Genomic DNA, 19789 nt, shown 5'->3' on the forward strand with positions numbered 1-19789 from the left:
CCACTAAAAGTACAAAAATTAGCTGGGCATGGTGGCACGCACCTGTAGTCCCAGCTACTCAGGAGGCTGAGGCAGGAGAATCACTTGAACCCAGGAGGCGGAGACTGCAGTGAGCCGAGGTCACGCCACTGCACTCCAGCCTAGTGACAGAGCGAGACTCCATCTCAAAAAAAAAAAAAACCAAAAAAAAAAAAAAAAACACCTATCAGTCTGATCCTTTTCATGGAGGTAGTATTTTTAACCCTGATCTCAATTCTGAACCCACCATTCTTTAAACAAACACTTGTCAACCTGTATAGCCACATAGTTTTTCAACTTGCAGTTCCAAAACTGAGGCATAGTAGATTCATACACTGATTTCAAAAGAGGAGCACACAGTCTAAGAATTATGAATGAATGTTAAAGTCTTACCTGGAAAATGTTAACATCCAAGGCTCTCACTGGGCCAGTATGCTTGTCATTCTGGGCAATCACAACTTCCTTGTCTCCAGCTATAATTTTAGAAGGATCATAGAGAATAATATTTCCATTTTCACCACCTGCAATCAGAACTCCAGAGACATCTCCTTTGGAATCCATTTTATAAGGCCCCCAAATCAACCTGTGGTATCTACAGGAGAAAATGAATAAAATAACTCATTCTTAAAGTCAAATAAATGTAGACAAAAAATTGAAATTATACATTTACTTTTTTTTTTTTTTTTTTTTTGAGACGGAGTCTAGCTCTGTTGCCCAGGCTGGAGTGCAGCGGCCGGATCTCAGCTCACTGCAAGCCCCGCCTCCCGGGTTTACGCCATTCTCCTGCCTCAGCCTCCCGAGTAGCTGGGAGTACAGGCGCCCGCCACCTCGCCCGGCTAATTTTTTTTGTATTTTAGTAGAGACGGGGTTTCACCGTGTTAGCCAGGATGGTCTCGATCTCCTGAACTCGTGATCCGCCCGTCTTGGCCTCCCAAAGTGCTGGGATTACAGGCTTGAGCCACTGCGCCCGGCCACATTTACTTTTTAATGTTTTCATAAACAGTTCAAATATATTACTTCCCCACCACTCCTGGTAACTATGTATGACTTTGGTATAATAGTATTTCATTTTTTATTTATACTCATATTTGCATATTTAATTTTGTAATCCTTAAAGAGTAAAAACTCTTATAAGGTAGTGTAACAAAATATACTTGAGTTGTGTGTCAAAAAATATGAGCTTAAGAATGATTTTACCATTTAGAAATGGTGAGACCCTAAGTTTTAATCTTCTTAAATTGCCTCTGGTTCATTGTAAAATAGAGCTAATCAATCACTTCCTTTGAAAAGTAAAAACACTCTTTATTTGGCTATAGAAGGGTCTCATGCTTTGACCTTTGTCTGAAAAAAAAAAAAAAAAAAAGGCTGGGCGCGGTGGCTCAAGCCTGTAATCCCAGCACTTTGGGAGGCCGAGACTGGCGGATCACGAGGTCAGGAGATCGAGACCATCCTGGCTAACACGGTGAAACCCTGTCTCTACTAAAAAATACAAAAAACTAGCCGGGTGAGGTGGCGGGCGCCTGTAGTCCCAACTACATAGGAGGCTGAGGCAGGAGAATGGCGTAAACTCGGGAGGCGGAGCTTGCAGTGAGCTGAGATCCGGCCACTGCACTCCAGCCTGGGCGACAGAGCGAGACTCCGTTTCAAAAAAAAAAAAAAAAAAACAAACAATAGTAAAGGTGTTAAAGGAGTCATGTGAAATTTTCTAAGAAAAAGAATGTATTCTAACACTAGAGAAACGACATCAAGATTATATTATGACAAGTACCCCTACTATTGGAGAATAAAATATATGATCCAGAATGGAGATGAAATATGAAGGCAGAAAGGTATACGATGATACAGACGGTAGTAAGCAGAAAAACTACTAGACAAAAGGTATCTGGGGTTCCCATCCCACTGTGACAGCTCTGAAGAATATGAGCAATCCCATGAAACTGCATGATTTGAGCTGTATTCTGTCAGCTAAAGAGCAATCTCTTTAAACACTGCTAAGATACTGAGGCAATAAAGATTATTTTATTACTCAAATGAAGGCATCCTTTCTCTGCATTACAATAGGGCATAAGTACTTGAAAGTATGATCCAAATACCTAGTTATCTAGTGTATTAGAAATCATGTCAACAAAACTGTGAAATATATTTCTAAATATTGTAACACAAGAAAATAAAAATAAGCTACCATTCAGAGATAATCACTACTAATACTTACTATGACTACTTCTTTCCTAGTACATCTACCTTTTTGCAAACAGGCACAATAAAGGAGAAAGAAAAACGAACTCTATACAAAATTAGCCAGGTGTGGTGGCACATGCCTGTAATCCCAGCTACTCAGGAGGCTGAGGCAGGAGAATCGCTAGAACCCAGGAGGCAGAGGTTGCAGTGAGCCAAGATTGCACCACTGCACTCCAGCCTGGCAACAAGAGTGAAACTCCATCCAAAAAAAAAAAAAAAAAAAAAACCACACACACAAAACCCAGAAAAAAATGCTAGAAACTACAGCCTCTCCTTCCCACCTTACATATAACAGCAATAAAAAAGTCAATGGTACATACTGGCCAGGCGTGGTTCCTCACGCCTATAATCCCAGCACTTTGGGAGGCTGAGATGGGTGGATTGCTTGAGGTCAGGAGTTCAAGACTAGCCCGGCCAACATGGCAAAACCCTGTCACTACTAAAGATACAAGATTAGCTGGGCGGGGTTGTGCGCACCTGTAATCTCAGCTCTTTGGGAGGCTGAAGCACAAGAATTGCTTGAGCCCGGAAGGTGGAGGTTGCAGTGAGCCGAGATCGTGCCACTGCACTCCAGCCTGAGCTACAAAGTGAGATTCTGTCTCAAAAAAGCAAAGGAAAAAAAAAGTCAATAGGACATATAAACACTACTTTTACTTCCATAAAAATACACTCACATGCTTTTTCACAAAATATTTCATGTCCTTGATGGCATTCCTTGTAGTTTCTAATAATGGCATAATTATAAACAAATTAGGAATCAAGAACAATATATAATTAAATAATCACATGAATTTAAAGCTGAACCTCATACCTGTGAGAAGAGGAGAAAGTGGCACAAGATTTCATGTCCAAGGATGGATCCGAGAGGTCTAATTCAAATATCTCAAGGGAAGCATTGGTACTAAATGTTGCATCCAATTGCTGAGCAGATGTTCCTATAGAAAATATATTTATGGTAACTATACACACAAAAATAAGACTCAGAGAAACCTTACAAAACTGAAGTTAAAAGCATGTTTTTCAATTCTCTTGCTCATGAATGCTGCGCATACGCCATTGAGCAGACGCTTAAATCACTATAGCAATGAGATTCTAGCACAGGGCTAGGAGAGGATGTTTATAAGAGTGGGTAGTGTAAAATAATTTTTTAAGCCTGTAGGTATTTAAAAATCTCTGTAAAAACGGTCCCATGATAGGGGATGGGCGTGGTGGCTCACGCCTGTAATCCCAGCACTTTGGGAGGCGAGGCAGGCGGATCACAAGGTCAGGAAATCAAGACCATCCTGGCTAACACGGTGAAACCCCACCTATACTAAAAAATTAGCCAGGTGTGGTGGCGGACACCTGTAGTCCCAGTTACTTGGGAGGCTGAGGCAGGAGAATGGCGTGAACCAGGGAGGTGAAGCTTGCAGTGAGCAGAGATTATCCCATTGCACTCCAGCCTGGGTGAAAGAGCAAGACTTCATCTCAAAAAAAAAAAAAAAAAAAAAAAAAAAAAGGTCCTGTGATTTACTATATCTGCTTATAGACATACATGATATAACTAATTCTTTTTATATAAAAATGCTAACATCAAAATTGCTCTTCGTTCATTCAAACTGATATTAACTGTTTTTTTTTTTTTTTTTTACATGCCATCTATTGTGCTTAATACTAGAGGACTAAAGATAAAATACAATTCCTGTGAAGGAAACTATTTTAGATGTAACACATCATGATCAAAATACTATGGGAACGCACAGGAAGAACACTGAACTTGGCTGAGAGAATGTCGGTAACTTGCCAGGGAGAGAGGCTTTCCAGAGAGAAGATAAAGATTAACCTGAATAAGCTAGACGCAGAAGAGAAGAAATTAGGTAACTCATACTATCTTCTCTCCTTTGAACTTACCTGTTGCTAGGTAAATGGGGTGATTCTGGGCAGGGCTCCATGCCTGCATGGCTGTACGATCTACTTCCTTTAACTTCATCCTGCTAAAGGGAATGTTTTACAAAGAAATAGACTTGAATGATTTGAATGTCTAACATAGAACACAGATATTTTACACAGAAACATACTGAACAAACCACTACAACATTAGTAATGTCCAAATGCAAATAAATCAACTTGGTTTAGGTGTCATTTGTTGGAAATATTAATTAGAAAGAAGACAAACTTGAGGCCGGGCGCGGTGGCTCATGCCTGTAATCCTAGCACTTTGGGAGGCCAAGGCGGGCAGATCATAAGAGCAGGAGATCGAGACCATCCAGGCTAACATGGTGAAACCCTGTCTCTACTAAAAATACAAAAAATTAGCCAGTCGTGGTGGCAGGCGCCTGTAGTCCCAGCTACTCTGGAGGCTGAGGCAGGAGAATGGCATGACCTGGGAGGTGAAGCTTGCAGTGAGCTGAGATTGCGCCACTGCACGCCAACCTGGGCGAGACAGCGAGACTCCACCTCAAAAAAAAAAAGAAGACAAACTTGATAAATTATTCTGAGACAAATACTGGTCTATTCTGTCTACAGATTATAGTTCTTCAGTTGAATCGGTCTAGAAAAATAGCCCACAAAAATAATGAGGTGGTACCTGAAGAATTAACTTTGCTACACATGTGTTTATCCAACAAGGATGGGTGACAAAACATTATGGGTAAGAGCAGCCAAAAAATAAATAAGGTACAACATCCTGGAGTAGGATTACTCAATGATAAGAACAGTTTAAAAAAATAATTCAAAATTAAAACATATTAGAGAGAATACAGTGAACCCACAGATTTTAAAGATAAAGTAGAAATTATTAGAAAACTGGTCATTTCAAGGTATAATCTCATATACCACTTGTTTACATATTTTCTGTCATTAAAGTTACTTTGATGGGGTCAGGCGTGGTGGCTCATGCTTGCAATCCCAGCAGTTTGGGAGGATGAGGCAGTTGGATCACTTGAGGCCAGGAGTTCGAGACCAGGCTGGCCAAAAGGGCAAAACCCCGTCTCTATTAAAAATACAAGAAAATTAGCCAAGTGTGGTGATTGATGCATGCCTGTAATCCCAGCTATCTGGGAGGCTGAGGCAGAAGAATCACTTGAACCCAGATGGTGAAGGTTACATTGAGCCGAGATTATGCCACTGTACTCCAGCCTGGGCGACAGTGCGAGACTTGGTCTCAAAAAAAAAGTTACTTTTATGGAAAAATTAGAATAAGATCTTTGTTATTTTTACATAAATACATTGAAATGGCATAGTACTCCACTGTAGGATGTACCACAATTACCTAGTCAAATACCAACAAACACCTAAGCTGTTTTTAGCTATTTTTACAAAAAATGCTGAAATAAATGGTCATCTGCACGTTATTTCGTTAAAAACAAGGGACAGCTATAAATTTCCAGAAGTAAAATTGCTAAATTAAAAGGTTAATGCCGGCCAGGCGCGGTGGCTCAAGCCTGTAATCCCACCACTTTGGGAGGCCGAGATGGGCGGATCACGAGGTCAGGAGATTGAGACCATCCTGGCTAACCCGGTGAAACCCCGTCTGTACTAAAAAATACAAAAAACTAGCCGGGCGAGGCGGCGGGCGCCTGTAGTCCCAGCTAGTCGGGAGGCTGAGGCAGGAGAATGGCGTAAACCCGGGAGGCGGAGTTTGCAGTGAGCTGAGATCCGGCCACTGCACTCCCGCTTGGGCGACAGAGTGAGACTCCGTCTCAAAAAAAAAAAAAAAAAAAAAAAAAATAAGGTTAATGCAATTTTAATTTTGATAAATATTACCAAGTTGTCCTCTATGGCAATTGTGCCTTTTCATACCACCAAGAGTAATATACGATTACTTCTTGCCCTGCAGCCTTAGCAGAGCTAATATATTTATGTTTATTTCTCATGGTATCTCCTGAAACTTTTGCTTTACGAAAATTACTTTGTTATTTAATACAGTTATTTGGTGCACATCCATAATGTTCAAATTCACTGTCAAATGTACACTTTAGCTTTATGAATATCCTTCTTTGTCTGAAATAATGACTTTTGGTCTGAATTCCACCTTTTGTTTGCCTTTACACGTTTACTTTTGCCCTTCAGAACTATGTCAAATCATTAGCTATACGGCAACAAAGAAACAAAAACCCAAAAAACCAACAGATTTTATTGGTAATCCAATTTGAAAATCTTTTCAGTAGGTTAAATGACATTTAAAATGACATGACAGACGTAGTTGGTCTTAGTTTTGTCATATTTTACTTTGGTTTAGTATCTTTGGGTAATAATTTTTAAAAAGTCTTTCATCTTTTTTTGTGCAATTACCATTTTTCTGATAATTAGGATGATGTATATTTTCATTATAATATGTGTTTGATTTTATCTTTTTAATTGTAATTTTAAATATTTTACTTAACACCATTAATCCTCTATTTCTTTACACAGAAACTATTAACTCCCTACTATGAGCACTTATGAAATTAGCTTGTATAATCTTACTGCCCCTCCACACAACACAGTTACAATCAATAGTATTATCTTTCTCAGTGTTTACCTTTGAACTGCTTATACTTCTACTAACTGATTTGTCAGCTTTAAATGATGTCCTCTGACTCATAACCATTACAGATGTGGCAATTCACAAACTTATTCTACCTCCAATTTCTTTCCTCTTCTCTTTTTATTAGTTGTATAACCAATCCCTATATTATTGGACATTTAATATTTACATTTTATTCTTTCTTCCTCATTCTCACTTTTGTTCCAGTCTCAGCCCTGCAGTTAAAAATGATACTCAATGCTATCCAACAGGACTTTTTTGCCAGTTTCCTTACTCAGCTCCAGAGTCTATCCTCTAACATTTTCCTTAAGATTGCCTTAAACATATGCCCCGAGTCTTGTACCTGCAAATTGTTTATATTTGAAGGAGATTTTATACAGGAAAAAATTAAGATACGGAAAGTTAGACAATCTGTACATGCTAGCAAGGGGGCAAGGGGCTAGAGCCAAGATCGGAACTCGCAAGTTTAGCTCCAGAGTCCAAGTTCTTATTACTTCCAACAAGTTCAGGTATTCAATTTTCATATCATAGAGGAAATATTAACATTTAGGAGAAACAATAACAAAGCAACCAGCATTCATGATGAAATTGAAGAAATGCATTTTAGAAATTGTGTTAGGTTAGGGCAAAGTGAGATTAGGAGGCAGGATGTATCACATAGCTAAAAGCATGGTCTCTGGAGTTAATCCTCAATTTGACTACTGGCTCTGCCACTTATTAGCTATGATACTTTGGACACATTATTTAACCTCCCTGAGCCCCAGTTTCTACATTCGTAAAACAGGGAAAAGAGTGACAACGTCATGGGATGTTGTGAGGTTCCAATGAGATCCTATGTTTTATAATAGGGAGCCAAACAAAGTGCTTAGCACGTGGGTTAGTGCTTTTGATAGGCTTGCTATTTTTAAAGATTACTGCTATCATGAGATTAAACAAGAAAACTTCAGGGTTATTTGCGGGGAAAAAATTCCAACTTTCTAAGATATAAAAAAGGCATTTATTTTCTTAACATGAATTTCCTCTTCTTCCTCTTTGCCAACTGGCTCATCTAATCTTTAGTAATAAATTCAAGTTCCAGCTCCTCCATGAAAACTGCCCTGATGATTCAATCCACATTGATCTAAATACTCACCACAAGTTTATATTTGTCAGTACTACAATTTAAGCATTTTATAATAATATCATTCTATTTTAATAAACATTTTGTAACATTCTACTAGCACATATTGTTGACATATTTTCCGATTACTTTTTAACCAGTTGCCTTATGTGCTATCTTATCTCATCAACTAGACAAATAATGTCTTTTTCAAAGCTTTTACCCCTTTTTAGACTCAAAATTGCTTAGCACACTAGGAGATATGCAGAAAGTTCTGATTTATTTTAAAAGTTTATATTTAGGGGAAAACAAGTAGACTAATGAATTAGAATGACCAGTTTTAGATAAAACATTTACTTTTAAATTCTTAACTCTTTAAAGGATCATTTACTTTTTAAAAAAGGAGAAAGTATTGTTAAGGGGGAAAAGGTTATAAGATGGCTTCAGAATAATTTCTAAAAGTGAAAGCAAAATAGCTATACTATAAAAAAAAGAATACAATAATAGTACTTCCAAGAGCTAAAGTACAAGGACTACCTAATTCATTAATGCTTGGTTAATGTGTAACATTGAAAAAGAAAGAGACACATTATATGAACATAAAATGGTTAAATGGGAATTCAAAGCATTTACTGAAGTTTATTTCTTAGCCTTAGTACTCAGTGTTCCATGAGAAGCAGTTCTGCTTATTAACCTGTACTGAATATAAGGTTTCAATACCATCTATTAAAATAAAAAAAAAAAAAGAATCACTATACTACAATGGCCTAGAACTATATTATGTGCCCTGAATCTAATTAAATAAGAGTACCATAATCGATCTACTTATTGCAATCATTCTCAAAATTACTAAAAATGTCATGAAAATATAGTTACATCTGGATATGCATATTTCCTTCTCTTGGAAATAATCATTCAGTTGTAAATGATTTTCTTAAAAATACGAAAAGTTTTTTTTTTTTTTTGAGATGGAGTCTCACTCTGTCACCAAAGCTGGAGTGCAATGGCATGAAATTGGCTCACTGCAACCTCTGCCTCCCGGGTTCAAGTGATTCTCCTGCCTCAGCCTCCCAAGTAGCTGGGATTATAGGCACACACCACCACCCCCAGCTAATTTATGTATTTTTTAGTAGAGACAGAGTTTCACCATGTTGGTCAGGCTGGTCTCAAACTTCTGACCTCGTGGTCAGCCCACCTCGGCCTCCCAAAGTGCTGGGATTACAGGAGTGAGCCACCACACCTGCCCAAAAAGGTATTTTTTAAAATGTATTTTAATTTTTTTTTTTTTTAACAGAGACAGGTTCTCACTATGTTGGCCAGGTTGGTCTTGAACTCTTGGCTTCAAGCAATCATCCTTCCTTAGCCTCCCAAAGTTCTAGGATTACGGGCATGAGCCATCGCGCTCAAAAACAGGAAAAGGTTTTAGATTAAACCATACATACTTCCCAAGCAAGACTTACTTTAAAAGCTGTGTGTAATGTTTTTTCAATATTAAACGTGATTACAATTTATACTATGAATACTTGTTTCACTCAATACTATTTCAAACAGAACATAATCACTACGAAAATATAAAAAGAAGGCCGGGCGCAGTGGCTCACGCCTGTAATCCGAGCACTTTGGGAGGCAGAGGCAGGAGGATCACCTGAGGTCAGGAGTTCAAGACCAGCCTGACCAACGTGGCGAAACCCTGTCTCTACTAAAAATACAAAAAATTAGCCGGGCTTGGTGGCAGGCGTCTGTAATCCCAGCTACTCCGGGGGCTAAGGCAGGAGAATCCCTTGAACCTGGGAGGCGGAGGTTGCAGTGAGCCGAGATCGCGTCACGGCACTCCAGCCTGGGCAACAAGAGCGAAACTCCGACACACACACACACACACACACACACACACACACACACACACACACGAAAGAAAGAAGAAAGAATGAAAGGAAAGAAAGGAAAGAAAGGGAAGGAAGGAAGGAAGGAAGGAAGGAAGGAAGGAAGGAAGGAGGAAAGAAAGAAAGAGGAAAGAAAGAAAGAAAGAAAGAAAGAAAGAAAGAAAGAAAGAAAGAAAGAAAAAGAAAAGAAAAGAAAGGGACAAGACAAGACAAAAAGAAAATTGTGTGGACAATCACTTGTTCATATATGCCATCTACAAGACAGTATCTATACCACAGCAATTAAGAGCATGGGGTCTAGGGCAGACACCCTCAGTTTAAATTCCAGCTTCACCATGTCTACCTCTGACTTTAGTCATGTCGCTTTATCCATGTATGTCCTGGCTCCTCTCTCATTAAAATAAGGATAACAGTATCTATACTATAGGGTTGTTGTGAGAAATAAGTGGTATTACTCAGAGTAGTTAGAACAGTGCCTGGCATATATAAACAAATGTTCATAAATGACAGTTATTACAAACATCACCATTTAAAACGTCTACTACCATGAACCTTCAAAAATACATCTATTGGCCAGGCGCAGTGGCTCATGCCTGTAATCCCAGCACTTTGAGAGGCCGAGGTGGGCAGATCACTTGAGGCCGGAAGTTTGGTACCAGCCTGGCCAACACGGCGAAACCCCATCTCTACTAAAAAATACCAAAATTAGCCGGGCGTGGTGGTGCGCACCTGTAATCCCAGCTATTTAGGAGAATGAGGCAGAAGAATCGCTTGAACCTGGGAGGCAGAGGTTGCAGTGAGACAGAGGCTGCAGTGAGCCTGGGAGACAGAGCTAGGCTCCGTCTCAAAAAATAAATAAATTAAAAAAATACATATGGCCGGGCGCAGTGGCTCCCGGCTGTAATCCCAGCTCTTTGGGAGGCCGAGGTGGGCAGATCACGAGGTTAGGAGTTCGAGACCAGACTCACCAACATGGTGAAACTCTGTCTCTACTAAAAAATACACAAATCAGCCGGGCGTGGTGGCGCATGCCTGTAATCCCAGCTACTCAGGAGATTGAGGGAGGAGAATCGCTTGAACCCAGGAGGCGGAGTTTACAGTGAACCGAGATCATGCCATTGCACTCCAGCCTGGGAGACAGAGCAAGACTCTGTCTCAGAAAAAAAAAAAAGATTTATTGAGGAATATTTATATTCCAGACTAGAACTCTTATTTTTCATGCAACTTTCTCTCGATAATTGCATTCGATTAGGTGGAAACTTTTTTCTTTCTGCTCATTTTCAAAATGTAAATTTTCTGAAGCAATACTAGAACCCAACAGCACTTGGGTTTTAGTATTGCTAAATACTGTTGAAAAGTAAGTAACTTTTCAAAAAAAAAAAGTAACTAAAATTGTTGCTAAGTATTTAGCAATACTAAAATTGTTGAAAATGTTGAAAAGTACCAACCTTACAATGCTATATAGAGCTGACCCATACCTCAGAAAGCAAGTAAAAAGTTAAAGAGGTAATAGAATTGGAACTTTGATTCCCAAACCAGGTATACAATCCCTAGTTGGCATTGCTTTTAGTAAAAATCCATTTTCTGTGGGCAAAATATCTCAATATGGATAGAAACAATTGTTCAGAGGATTGATTATTTTCAATGTCCTAGGTTCATTTCACTCAACCCAAACCAAATCAAAGGAGAAAGTAACTGTGCACTGGTTACTGAACTAATTGGTGTCATATTAATCTTAGGTATAATAAAACTTTTTGAGCTGAAATTAACCTAATGACATTTCTAAAAACAATGTAATCAATGTAAATCAATCTAGTAATATCCCTTTACAGGAGTTTTTAACTTGTAAACTTCATAATATTATGTACACAGAAAATCCTACACGTCACTTGAGAGCAGGAGCTTGAGTCCAGCCTGGGGAACGTAGTGAGACCCCCATCCCTATAAAAAATAAGAGATTAACTGGGCGTGCGCCACGTGCATATTCCTAGCTACTTCTGAGGCTGAGGAGGGAGGATCTCTTGAGTCCAAGAGTTCAAGGTTATAGTGAGCTATGACTGCACCACTGCACTCCAATCTGGGCAACAAAGAGTGACCCTGACTCAAAAAAAAAAAAGTAAAATAAAAAAAAAGAAAATCCTACGTGTGTATATGTGCATTCTTCCAATGCTTTCATTAGATTCCCATAAGACAGTGAAATCCCCCCAAAATTGTGAATCATTGCTCTTCACAGTTTACAAATTTATTTCTATTCCCACGTTATTAGTTTCAATAAATAATTTGCCTATATAAAATTAAGCAATATTATTCTAAATCTACCTTAAATTTCAAGTTTCACAAATAACCGTGGACGTATGTAAGATAAAATCACTACAAAACTACAGAAACACCACGAGTTATCCAAAAGTTCTTGGAGTCTACAAACCTCTCCCTGAGCTGTAATTAAGGAATACTGAGAAACAAGAAGCACAGAAGAACCACTAAAGGAGAGTAGGCTGGGCGTGGTGGCTCATGCCTGTAATCCCAGCACTTTGGGAGGCCAATGCGGGCGGATCACTTGAGGTCAGGAGTGCGAGATCAGCCTGACCAACATGGTGAAACCCAGTCTCTACTAAAAACACAAAAATTGGACGGGCGTGGTGGCGGGCGCCTGTAATACCAGCTAGCTACTCAGGAGGCTGAGGCAGGAGAATCACTTGAACCCGGGAGACGGAGGTTGCAGTGAGCTGAGATCGCGCCACAGCACTCCAGCCTGGGTGACAGAGCGAGACTCCGTCTCAAAAAACAAAAAAAACAAAAACAAACAAAAAAAACAAAACAAAAACAAAAAAGGAGAGTAAGCTTTTGCCAACCCTTGAATAATCGGAGGTACAGAAAACGCTAGACGCTATAACAAGAACACAGCTTTACTGATTAAATACAGTTATAACTGCCCACAAAGACAACCAAATTTCAGTTTTCTATAGTTAGAAAAAAATAGGAGAAAGGATTTGTCACAGACTATCAGATCATTGCAACTTCAAAAAGCCCTACGTAAAATTAGTTCCTTAAGCGCAAGGAAAATTTTATAATGCCCACAAGTCCAGGCAATATTTTGGTTTATTTTACAACAGCCCCGTAATTTAACAACTTATTAGCAAAAACATGTAACACTTAATGAGACTGCCCTCAAAGTACAGGCTGCTCCTGGCTACCACTGTCCTTAAAATAATCCAATCCTAGTTAAATGACAGTAGACGTCAGTTCAAACCTATGAACCTTTAACTATAAATCTGGCAACAGTTCAAGTACAAACAAACAAATCCTAACCAAACTAAAGTCAACCAAAGTAATCCTTAGATTTTTTTCCTTTCCTCACCCTCGGGGACCGCACCTCTTTGTGCACAAGGGTCTGAAAGTCTCCTAACCTCAAACTCCAGTTACCAGCCCGGCTACGACTCCCCGGCAAGACACCGTCGCCAGCCTCGGGTGGCTTTTGCTCAGCAGTGGAGACGTCGGCGGATGCGGACGGGCGCGATCACTGAAGGAGTCCAGACGCCAGGCGTTGTTCCGCCGGGCCCGAAACCAAGACTGGGGGCGCGCCGTCACCAGAGACCGGGCCTCAGGCTGGCGCGGGGCAGCGGAGACCCAGGCTGCGGTCCCAGTTTTGGCCTGGGCTTTACCTCAAGGCTTAAGGACCGGCGAAGAGGACAAAAAGCAACGGGTGGACACACCTGGCAAGGACCTTGAGCAGCCGGATCCTGCGTTAGTGCAGCGCCCGTCGGAGTCTCCCAGCAGTCGCCGCCGCCCCTCCTCCCCGGCCAGGGCCACCTCCACGTTCCGTTCCAACGTGGCAGCCGCAGCCGCAGCCGCAGCCACGCCCTGCCGCCCAACACTTCCGGGAGCGACATTTCTCCCCGCCCACCCCGACGCACGGCCCGCCACGGCACTTCCGGGACCGGCGGTAGGCTGGGGTGCAGGGTATGGCTCTGCGGGTTGGGCGCGCTCTACGGTCATCGCGCCCGCGCGAATGTAGAAACCCTTTTCTGAGGGGCGGCGCGCAGAATATGGATGCGGTAGCCAGGACTAGCAGGTAAAGGAGTAGTGCAGAGGGTGTCTCCGTCCGGCCGAATAACCGCTGTGGTCCGCAGGAACGCCACGTAGCACTAGTCCTGTGAGGCGTCTGCAGCCCCTGGCGACACTGCCCAAGCCAAACCACGTGGAAAATTGGGCTGCAAGAGCTTTATTGTAATTTGTGACTGAGTTCTTAAAATTACCCACTTGATTACACATTCTGGCATTTTGAGAACTTACACAAAGCGAAACTATCTGGGCATACCCAAAGGCTATTGTGGACAGAGAGGCATAGATGGGGTGTTATGGTGTTATCAATTAGTACCCTTTCATACTTGTTACTATCCCATGGTATTGAGACCCCGTAGCACTCGCCTTCCGCTGTTACTAGTTTCCCCAGAGCTTCAAATCTAATTAGATGCGTTGCCTGGGTGTACTTTTAGTTTAGGGAGGAATTATTTTACAGCGAGGTAAAGCCAAAGGAAAATCACTTGCTAAACTACCAGAAACTGGATTCAACCCAGGTCTCCTAACTTCTAGACAAGTTCTTTTCTCATTACACCTAGCATTCAAAGCCAACTCTTGCACTTTGGGTGGCTAAAGCAAGATCCTGCCTCTTGAACAGCAGCAGTGTCAACATTCCCAGTCAGCTACATCTTCTGTAACATTCCATCTGAAGCTTGCAGCTTCATAAGATAGCTTAACATTAATTCACGCCAACTTCTGAAATAATGAACCCAGCTTTTACTGGTAGTAATATGTTTTCTTTCAACGCAGTAACTAAGGTTATCACTTTGGCCTGAATGCTAGTCAAACTGATTGGGATTTGTTTTTGATTAGTCTTCAAACAAGTAAATGCTCCATTTCAACCGCAAGCAGCTTTCTGTTCCTAGTGCAATTAAAACTGAAAGACGTTGAAGCAAGTTTACCTTTTTACATTTATCATACTTTTTCATTAGGCCTGTATTACAGCTTCATGCAGGTCTGGGTCTCAACCTATCTTTGCTTTGCTGTCACCACTTTCAAATCTTCTAATCACATCCAATTTCACTTCCAGCGTTATCACTTTTCTTTGCTGCCCTGTCCTTTGTTGACCAATTACCTATTTTGATTATCCATTTCTGTAAATGGTCACAAGTTTTAATCTCTGGGGTCACGGAGGCAACACTACTATGCACTTTGTGCTTTGCTATCTGTGCATGAACTGATGGATCAGTAACAAATCACCAACAAACTTTGAAAGAACGTAACTGGCCACTGATCATGATGCACACCTTTTTTTGGCGGAGGTGGGGGGCACAACGATTTGTGGACTAAAGAGCTAGCAGCAAAATTTATGCAAGTTTTCTCAGTACTGTGGTAATGGAATTATTAACCACATTGTTGGACTGGTTTTATTTAACTTAATTGTGGTAACTGGCATTTATGCATATTGGAACTTTGCAAAGCAAGGACTGCCTGTATCTAAAAAAAAACTCTAGTTCACAAAACAGTTGTAATCCAATTTCGTTAACTACTATCCAAGCCTAATCCTGAATCAAATAAAAACTGAATTGCTCACTAGAAGAATGTTTGGAGAGAATTTAATGACGAATTCTTCAAATTAGGATTTCATAGCACAAAGATATTCTCATTCTTTTTTAGAGACAGGTTTTTGCTGTGTCACCCAGGCTGGAGTGTGGTGGCAATGATCACAGCTCACTGCAGCTTCAACATCCAGGGTGCAAGTGATCCTCCCACCTCAGCCTCCCAAGTAGCTAGGACTATAGGCACATGGCCATGCTTGATTATTTTATTTTTTGTAGAGACAGGGACTCATTTTGTCACCCATACTGGTCTGGAACTCCTGGCCTCAAAGGATCCTTCTGCTTTAGCCACCCAAAGTGCAAGGATTATAGGCATAAGCCTCGATGCCCACTTGACATTCTTTCGGGAATTCAGATCCCTTCCCCTCATTTCAATAGTCTTGTGGTCTGCAAAGAGCGAAGTTGTAGACAAAACAATCATCACAAGGCACATGACTGTTTATGTAACTTTTCCATAGCAGCCAGTACTATGTTTACACCTCAGTAAAACAGTAGCATCCATTTCATTAATGTTTTAGTTTGTTTCTGAATGCATTTATTTCACAAACTTGTTTGTTAAGGGCTATGAACAAAATTTGTATCAACTTTTACGTTTGTATATATTTACAAAATAGAAAATTAAGTCAGCATTAAGTCAACATTAGTCACAGAATTTTTCCCCTTTATAAAGGGTGCATATTCAAGGAGACTTCAAAAAGTTTCTAGAAAAATGGAATTAAAAGATAAAAATATAAACGATATTTCTGAACATTAGCTCTATAGGGTTCAAGACACTTTTGTAAGTGATGATACCAGCTATAAAATTTAGTCCATCCCTAAAGAACTGAGAGTTCTGGGAATTTACCCACATCAATGCAGTGTTTTTACATTAACTTTAGAAAAATGTACTGCCCTTAAAAAAATTTTTAAGATTAGGAAACAAAAAGTCAGGAGGAGCCAAACCAGGACTGTAGGGTGGATGCCTAGTGATTTCCCATCAAAACTCTTGCAAAATTGCCCTTGTTTGATGAGAGGGATGAGTAGGAACATTGTTGTGGTGAAGAACTCTCTGATCTTTCTCAGGCATTTTTCTGCTAAAGCTTTGGCTAAGTGTCTCAAAATACTCCCATGATAAGCACATGTTACCATTCTTTGGCCCTACAGAAAGTCAACAAGCAAAATGCCTTGAGCATTCAAAAGCTGTTGCCATGACCTTTGTTCTCAACCAGTCCACTTGTGCTTTGACTGAACTACTTCTTATCTTGGTAACATTGCTTTGTGTTTTGTCTTCAGGATTGCACTGGTAAAACCATGTTTCATCTCCTGTTACAATTTTTCAATGAAAGGCTTCACGATCCTGATCCCACTTATTTAAAATTTCCATTGAAAGTTCCGTTCTTGTCTGTAGCTGATCTGGGTGCAGTGGTTTTGGTACCTATCGGGTATAAAGTTTGCTGAACTTTTCCAGTCAAAATTGTGTAAGGTGAACCAACTGAGATGTCTATGGTGTTGGCTGTCATCTCTGCTGTTAATTGTTGGTTTTCTTCAATTATGCCATGAACTAATTTTTTTCTCACAAACTGATGTGGATGATCTGCCACTGTGGGCTTCTTCTTCAACATTACCTTATCCCTTCTTAAAACGAGTTATCCATTTGTAAACTGATTTCTTTGGAGCATTGTCCCCATAAACTTTTCATAAAGCATCAATTAGCTCACCATTCTTCCACCCAAGTGTCGACATATATTTGATGTTTGTTCTTCCTTCAATTTTAGCAGAATTCGTGTTGCTCTGATAGAGCCTCTTCTCAAACTGATGTCTTATTCTTCTTAGTGCTTCAAACTAGATCCTGTTCAAACATGTTATAACAAGTTAGTAGGAGTTTATTTTGGTCCAAAAATTTTGAAATCCATGCAGTTTTTTCATGATATGCATTTTCCATGAACTTTTTCAAGACCCCTCATTTCTTAAATTTGAGAAATACCCACAATAACAAGCCTAATTAATGACAGAACTAGTTTTAAGATTCCTAGTTTCCTATCACCTTCTTTTCTACTGTTCCTGACTTCCTTAAGTTATAGGATAGTCATCCTTGACATATCTAAGAGTCATTTGTAAACCCTGGATCTTTAAGAATTCAGGTGCTGAAAAGATTACATCATTATTTCTAAGAAAAGATAACCAACAGCCAGGTGCAGTGGCTCATGACTATAATCCCAGCACTCTGGGAGGCCAAGGTAGGCGGATCACTTGAGGCTGGAAGTTTGAGACCAGTCTGGCCAACATGGCAAAACCTGGTCTCTATTTAATAAAAAAAATTAGCTGGGCACGGTGGCATGCGCCTCTAATCCCAGCCACTTCGGAAGCTGAGCCACAATAACTGTTTAAACCCAGGAGGCAGAGATTGCAGTGAGCAGAGATTGTGCCACTGCACTCCAGCCTGGGCAACAGAGTGAGACTGTCAAAGTTAAAAGCTCCACCCCCTCCAATGCCTTTCCTGAATTGAATCTATTAATTTAAAAAAATACTATTTTGAAATAATACTTATTATCTTTAAAAGCTGGAAGAGTAACAAAAAGAAAATTTTAATTCAGAGTACAGTATCCACATTAGACTCAAATAAATGTGAATTTTCTACTCATACCTGACCTTTTTTGTGTTCTTTTATCAAAATAAATGTGTAAGTCCCATACCTTATTACATAAATCTTCAACTTCTTGATCAAATAAATATGACAAATGATGTTCTCTAAGAAAAACACCCTTCAATTTTATTCCTAAAACGAAAAACATTCAAAGGAACTCATTGTGCAGAAACACAATATATACAAGCCTCACCATTTTCTTTTTCTATTATGTCCTCATCCACATACATTAATCACAACAAATCATGATGTGAACAGCAGTGGAAAAAGTTTAATCATTGGACATTTATTTCTTGAACTTCAGCTCTACTCATAAGATTCTCATTGCTTAGCTCTTTAAAACAAATGCGTATATTTATCTAATGTAGAACAGTTAAGACCTCCAATTTTACTATAATTGGGAAAAAAAACCCAGAACAATGTCAAGTATATCACTTTATTGACTTTGTTAACCTGCTATGCATCTGACAAAAGGGTAGGTGTTCAACAAGTGACATACCAACCCTAAAAAGCAAGAAGTCTGTATCTACTTTCATTGGGTTATTAAGAGAAATAAATATTGTTTAAGAAAACCAACTCTTTCTTTTTTGAGATGGAGTCGTGCTCTGTTACCCAGGCTGGAGTGCAGTGGCAAATCTTGGCCCACTGCAACTTCCACCTCCTGGGTTCAAGTGATTCTCCTGCCTTGGCCTCCCAAGTAGCTGGGGTTACAGGTACATGCCACCACGCCTGGCTAATTTTTGTATTTTTAGTAGAGATGGTGTTTCGCCATGTTGGCCAGGCTGGTCTTGAACTCCTGAGCTCAGGTGATCCACCTGCCTTAGCCTCCCAAAGTACTGGGATTACAGGTGTGAGCCACCATGCCTGGCCAAGAAAACCAACTCTTTATACTATATATAAAAATCTTACCAGCCTGGGCAACATGGCAAAACCCCTTCTCTACCAAAAGTACAAAAAATTAGCCAGGTGTGGTGGCACACGCCTGCAGTTCCAGCTACTTAGAGAAGCTGATTAGAACTAGAGTATGGCTAGAAATTAAGTATCCCTACTCATATAATTTTCCTTGGGGTGGTACTAACTTGGAAAGTTGAACTTTCTATGAATATTTTAACGAATATTGTCCAATTTCTTCTGTGCAGTTATACAAATATTTGCCATAGGATGGAGTAAAGGTACAGATGTACAGCACCGTTAAAGGAGTTTGACCTTTTCCCCCAAAGTGGATTTTTATCCACTATGATGAATACATTTTACTACTTGCTTGTCTTTCCCTTCTGCTGCTTCCACCCCCACCTCCCACAGGCTTCTACTCCTCATCAGCAATAGACCTTGTCAGGCAATCAGAATGTTTCTAATTGGCAGAATACTAATTCATGCCAAGATTTATAATCTTTTGAGTCTTCTTGTTTTCCTTTCATCACTGCTCAAAAGTTCTGTTAGAAGAAAAAACACTCCCCCTTTTCCTTTAAGTCTTAGCACTGCTTCTAATAGTTGGAAACCACTTGTCTAATAATAGAAGCATTACGTATAAAACAAAGCATAACTAGTTTTGGAGTACGTTAGGGTGTAGCTGCCCCTCCATATCAGGCTTGATGCTGAGAAGACACTTCCAAGTTAGCATGAGATTCTAGAAGTAGAAATAATTATGTAACAAATAATGATTTAACAATAATTTCAAAACTCCATGGCTTTCTGAAACAAAAGACAGAACTCAAACAATGAAAAATTTGGCAAGACAAAAGGGGTAGGTGCTCAACAAGCAAGATACCAACCCTAGAAAGCAAG

The 19789-nt window shown here is 39.9% G+C and overlaps 2 protein-coding genes across 47 annotated transcripts in view; one reads left to right on the forward strand and one right to left on the reverse strand.

The window, feature by feature from the left end:
• The window catches only part of SEC31A (SEC31 homolog A, COPII coat complex component), an 80606-nt gene extending 66950 nt beyond the window's left edge, over positions 1-13656 (reverse strand). For 24 of the 44 annotated variants that reach the window (XM_050790112.1, XM_050790101.1, XM_050790097.1 and 21 more), the window contains exons 1-4: positions 13456-13613; positions 4147-4229; positions 3068-3191; positions 412-610 (exon numbers count right to left, since the gene is read on the reverse strand). In XM_050790112.1, coding sequence (XP_050646069.1) covers positions 412-610; positions 3068-3191; positions 4147-4225 — 402 coding nt within the window. In that variant the 5' untranslated portion in view covers positions 4226-4229; positions 13456-13613. The other 20 variants (XM_050790113.1, XM_050790102.1, XM_050790098.1 and 17 more) reach the window with 6 other exon arrangements.
• Positions 1-19789, forward strand: part of MRPS18C (mitochondrial ribosomal protein S18C) — an 856900-nt gene that overhangs the window by 231220 nt on the left and 605891 nt on the right. The gene's annotated exons all lie outside the window — the stretch shown is intronic.

This window comes from Macaca thibetana, chromosome 5, assembly GCF_024542745.1.
Source record: "Macaca thibetana thibetana isolate TM-01 chromosome 5, ASM2454274v1, whole genome shotgun sequence".
NCBI lineage: Eukaryota > Metazoa > Chordata > Mammalia > Primates > Cercopithecidae > Macaca > Macaca thibetana.